Genomic DNA, 5,610 nt, shown 5'->3' with positions numbered 1-5,610 from the left:
GTTTCAGGTCCCCCAGTCTATGTCCTATAGGACAGATAGGGGATTGGTTTCCCTTGATTATTTGTAAATCCTCTAAAGAACTCAAGGGAAAATTTTCTGCAGTACTTACGTATGTTCTCTGTATTTACAAAACCTTATGGGATGTAGTTTTATTATTTATGAAATGGGAACGTGTTATTTGCAGACAATAATGTCATACTTTCTTTATTATTTTTTTTTCCCAAATATTATATATATAGTGATTAAATTACAAATATTTGCTCAGGCTCTCTCTCGCTCTCGTTTTAGTAGTGTTTTATTTAAATATACTAATCTTTTGGCCTCCAACGGATGTATTTATTTGGGCAAGAGAATTCACGTTCATATTGTTGTTGGTTTGATTTATTTTACTTCGCTTTTCTGCCACATTTGGTTATCGCGAAAATGAGAATCAGTGATGATATGATGAAATTGATGAAGGGACCTCGAACAATGCAGGCCGGGATTCGAACCTGTGATGAGCGCGCATTCTTGTTCCTGTGTTGTACTCTGCAGTGAATAATGAAATAATTTGAAATGAAAACTGTATCTCAGAACTCAAGAAGCCAAATAAATATTATTGAAGAAAAAGTGTGTTTTGTTATCTGTTTTGTTTCTGTGCATAAAGTGGACTTAAAACACCAAATTACTCCAACCGTGGGGGAGTGGTTATCACAGCGCGCTGCAACACCAGGAGTTCCGGGTTCGAACCCCGACCTGGGCAGGGGTGTTCTTTGTGTTTGTCCCATCATTAATTTATCGTATCATCTTCGCAATTAACCAAATATGAGAAAAAAGCGGCGCTAAGTAACAAAAATCAAGTCAAATCATTGATTGATTGCTAATTTGGTTGATTTTACTTCGCTTTTCCGCCACTTTTGGCTAATCGCGAAGATGATACAATATAATTGATGAAGAGACACACTCAAAGAATACCCATGGTTAAGCCGAGATTCGAACCCAGGATCTCTGGCTTATTAGTCAAATCAAATATTTTTTATTTTCGAATGGGGGTGGAGGTTACGTGTACTTTTTTTAGTACTCATTCATCATTTTGCAATCTTTCCCTGTTATTGACGTTCTATTTTTAGGAATACTGTGTCCTAAAGGGGGGACGGGTATGAGCCACACCCACCCGACACCCTTGAGCACGCCTGTGATTGCTACCCCACGTGTCGACGTCACCGCACGTCACTGTTATTTCATTTTTTTCAGGACAGACGAACACAAACATCCATGTCCGATCCGAGACCCCTGGCTTCGTAGCGTGCTGTTCTGACCTCTTACCTCCATGGATCTGACCACTCCGCCACGGGGTCGACTTCCGACTAGATCACCGTGGCTTTTGTAGAATCTCATGTAGAATTGCTTGTTAATAGTTGAGCGCGGGTGCAGTCAAACGCAGTTTATACTTACAAGCAGTAGGCAAATTGTCTATTCCTATTGTCGTTTCTTTTTTACTTCTCCTTTCTCTGTGTTTTTATGGAATTAGCGTTTACCCTATTTTGTTTCAATTCTTGTTACGTACACCCACATTGCGGCAAACAGAATGAACGAATCTAGTGGTGGACAATTTGTCAATCCTTGGTCCCAGGAGCCGCCCCCTAGAACTAGAACAACAGACGAAAGTGCAAGCAAAGTTAATAGCGAAAGTGATCCCGTGATCTTTTCACTTTCACAGATTAGAAATAGATCCTTTGTGTTGTAGTACATGTGACGGACTTAATTAAATCTGATATTGTTTGAGTTGTGACGTCTGCCTTGATTTACCATTAAGGTAATCTGAAACACACACTAGCAAAGGTATGTATCAACTAATTCTTTTATTTATGGTGTTAGTTCTATTTTGCATATGTGGCATCCGATGTCGAATGATACACCTAAAAGAATGTGAAAGAAATACCATGGAAAAAAATATCGGCTCAATATCCTTTTATATTATGTGATTTTTACTTATTGTACGTGATAATACTTGATGTGTGAAGAAGTGCAATGCTGCAAGATACCCCTGAAAGTACATTTAAAACGGAATATATACATTTGAATGTAACCTGAGAACTTCTGGTTAGATTTGGCGGAATATTTGGAGAGAAACTCGAACAGCACTGTCATCTTAGATATGAATAACAGACTGTCTTACATGACTAGTTTGTGTTTGATCAACTTCAAGAAAATTTTTGCAATAGAATTACCCAATCATTTGTACTTATGTATTCTTTATTGCTTGTGCTTCATCTTATTTCCTAGATAGTGTTTTCTGGTTACATGATACATCTGCACATGCATTTTACTGAAAAGTAAAAGCATTTCACATCGATACACATCCACGGTAAAGGCTGAACTACTTTGGTGAAAGCGAATCTTAAAATAAACTTTTCAGAAGTCAATTACTAATTTTTAAAAGTTTCAACACCATGGTATGACTTGAGATGACCGGACCCCTCTCCGATTTTCTTCATATTTGACATAGTCACTAATTGAGGCCTCCTAATCACGAATCTGAATTTAAAATTTGTTGGAAAAGTCTAGGAATTGCGAACCATTGGCGCTAGCCCCACGAACCATTGGCACGCGGTTAGGTTAGTTTCGGTTAGGTTAGGCAAACATAGTTAATTATACAGTGAATGAACACTCGCAAACATCCATGCCCAGGCTGGGATTTGGACCCAGGACCTGGTGTCGTAGCGTGATATGCTAATCACTCTGCCACGGGGGTCGCCTGAAGCTTATTTAAATTTATTTCTTTTGAGTTTCGTATTTGATGAAGATATGTCACTTTAGAAGTACACTTATATTCTTCAACTTATTTCCAGTTTTACATCATCCTAATACTTAGGTGGAGTGAAGGCTTGCAGAGAGGAATGATTTGATCCAATGTATGTGTTTCAACAGCATGTTTGTTGGTCTTAAAACTTGTTATGATCCAAGAAGTATTGACAGCATATGAAGGCAAACGGAGATAAAAAAAATCTTATTTTGTTCCTTATAGATGATATGTGGTGGTACTAGTGATCTGAAACCAGCAACTGATGAAGTTCAGGAACTGTGTGCTCAGGTCAAACAGGATGCAGAGAAGAAAGTAGGGCGGCCATTCCCAGAATTCACTGCAAAGACATTTAAGTCACAAGTTGTTGCAGGAATTAATTATTTTGTTAAGGTAAGTTGTTGCCATCTTTCCTGCCTTTTACTTTTTTTTTTTTTAGAAATACTAGGCCAAAAGAGGGGGGGGTGTGACCACCACCAAACCCCTTGGTATAGGTTGGCAAATACCTTGAAGTCACTGCATTTTTTAATTTTTCAGTAGGGTTCATTCCATTTTCTAGAGCAAATAATGAGTTATGAATTTGGTCCAGGACTTAAATCATATAGTTTGTTACATATTTGCTGTTATTTGTGTCAGAAACCAACTTTTACGCCAATTCTAAAAATTCACTAAATAATTGGAGGTTTCTAATTCAATTAGGATTCAAGATAGCTCTATCAAACATGGAATGTGGCAACACTGCACACAGCAATGTCTGTTGAACTGTGGAAACTGCAGGCTGTCACTGCAAGTTAGTGCGTGCGGTGTCACCACATTCAACACACAACTTTCTCCGTTGAATAAAAATCTGTAGGGAATTGGGTTCGTAATGCAAATTGACAATGATAATGGATTTTAAAAACAAATACAAAGAGCTTCAAAACAAGATCAATATTTTATTTGTAGGACTACCCAAAACTAAGAAAAAGTTGTTTCCCAAGTTTGATAAAAACTGTTTTTTGACAAATTTTACAATTCTGTAAATTTAGAACAGTGTTTAGAACCTTTCTGCCTGTACTGTTCTAACCACCAGGATCGGACCACCAGGTTTTTATTTATAGAATTTTAAAGAAAGCAGTCGTTTGGAAAACACAAAAAACTGGCACTTTTTTTGTTCTCACCATGATAAAGAATAGAAGGCAAACTCGAAAAGAATTTGGTTAGCATAGATTAACGCAGAATTAAATAAGTTAATTTTTAATTGGAGTCCAAACTTGAGTATCTATAATAATTTTTAATCCAACAGTAGTATTATCATTTCCCTGTGTAATTTTAGAGTATTTTGATATACAGTGTAAATTTTTGATTGTGCTTAAGATTAATGCAAAAGGTCTTTGTTTGAAGGTTCATGTTGGTGAAGGCAAATATATTCATTTACGCATTTACAAAAACATCCAGCAGGAAGTCATCCTTCATGGACTTCAAGAAAACAAAACAGAGACTGAAGATATTGCCTACTTCCAGTAGTTTGCACCTCAGTGCATGAGATGTATTATGAGGGAAATATGTTTCATTGTATTAAATATCTACTTTCAAAAATGAAAGTGCTTGTATAAGAGTTATATTTTTGTTATATACATATATTTTTAATTACTTAATTGTTCATACTAGTTTTCTGTATAAAATCTAATTGCATTGCATGTCAGATTTGACAAATGACTGTGATCTTTTAAATAAAAATGAAGCTATTCTTTTTTGAAATAGCACAGTGCGACAGTATCTCACAAAATATTTATTCTGAAAGAAATGGCTTCACACACTGTAAAAGCTTGAAAAGATAATTTTATGTGGCCCCTTTCTCAAATAGAGAAGGTATATTTAGGTGTTGTATATGGAGAGAATGAACTTTTGTATTGGAACTGTGAATACACAATTTGAAATCTTCTGAATTGCAACAATGAATAGTACAGTTTTAAAAAAGAAAAAGTTATAGAATATCAGTGAAAGATACTAAACTGTGTAACCTGATCCTTTACTTTGTTAATACATGTATGTTAGAGATAAGAACACATTACAGAGCTTAAACTAACACTGTCAAACCAAATAAATATATATGTTATATTGAAATGAGTATTTATTTTCTTGTAACAATTCATAAAATAAACAAGGAAAACTGACACTGGAAAAGGGCGTAGGGGAAGGTGGGGGTTTGTGTGCACCCAAAGATAATTATTCTCATAGCTGAGCATGGAATAGAAATACATGAATTATGAAGACACTTGTACAATACAAACTTCAACTAATGTACTTTCAATCAGGGTTGTATTATTTTCTTGTAGTTTACGGTTATTACAAGCATAAGAAAACAGTTTTTCTTTGTGACGTTTCAGGAGAACACACGCTCCTTTCATCAGACATTTATTTTCATTTTGACTAAAGATACAGTTATAACAATGGTTAGTAATTTTTAAACAAAAAGAATCCGTTATATAATGGACGTTGTCAATGTTACATTGTTGTAATATAGCAACTTAACTGTGAAAAAAAAAAAAAAAAAAGCAGTCTGTTGTATTTTTATTTGAGATTTTTTAAATTATGAATCCCAAATATCATCAGGTAATTCAAATTCATCATTGTTTTCACACAGTCTCTTGATGTTTTCTGTTACATTAAATTTCAAAGATGGTGGCTTACTCCATTTGTGAAAAAGAAAACTCCATACTGGATCTACATTACCATTTTCATTATTTAATTTATTCCAGTGTTCTTCTGCAATGAACGAAGCTTCCCAACAATTCAAACATCAGTCCATAGAAAAAAATTAGCGGGTGAAAAATACATCCATGCCA

General features: G+C 35.2%; 1 protein-coding gene across 2 annotated transcripts; it reads left to right on the top strand.

Annotated features, from left to right (window-relative positions):
• Positions 1-1,574: 1,574 nt before the first annotated feature.
• Positions 1,575-4,884, top strand: LOC146002029 (cystatin-B-like). Of its 2 annotated transcripts, none has more exons than XM_083139742.1 (3): positions 1,575-1,795; positions 3,008-3,175; positions 4,166-4,884. In XM_083139742.1, the coding sequence occupies exons 2-3, from the start codon at positions 3,008-3,010 to the stop codon at positions 4,286-4,288; spliced, it is 291 nt and encodes a 96-aa protein (XP_082995868.1). In that variant the 5' UTR covers positions 1,575-1,795; the 3' UTR covers positions 4,289-4,884. The 2 variants fall into 2 exon arrangements, with proteins under 2 accessions (XP_082995868.1, XP_082995867.1); XM_083139741.1 differs by having other exon boundaries at positions 1,586-1,821.
• Positions 4,885-5,610: the final 726 nt, after the last annotated feature.

The sequence above is a fragment of the Lepisma saccharinum genome, chromosome 18 (assembly GCF_977018435.1).
Source record: "Lepisma saccharinum chromosome 18, izLepSacc3.1, whole genome shotgun sequence".
NCBI classification, from domain to species: Eukaryota; Metazoa; Arthropoda; class Insecta; order Zygentoma; family Lepismatidae; genus Lepisma; species Lepisma saccharinum.
This window is presented reverse-complemented; position numbering and strand designations above follow the sequence as displayed.

Bases quoted from the DNA above. Each gene is read 5' to 3' on its own strand.
- LOC146002029 (XM_083139742.1), top strand. From the start codon at position 3,008: ATGATATGTGGTGGTACTAGTGATCTGAAACCAGCAACTGATGAAGTT. The intron at 3,176-4,165 runs GTAAGTTGTTGC...CTTTGTTTGAAG, and splicing joins GAATTAATTATTTTGTTAAG to GTTCATGTTGGTGAAGGCAA.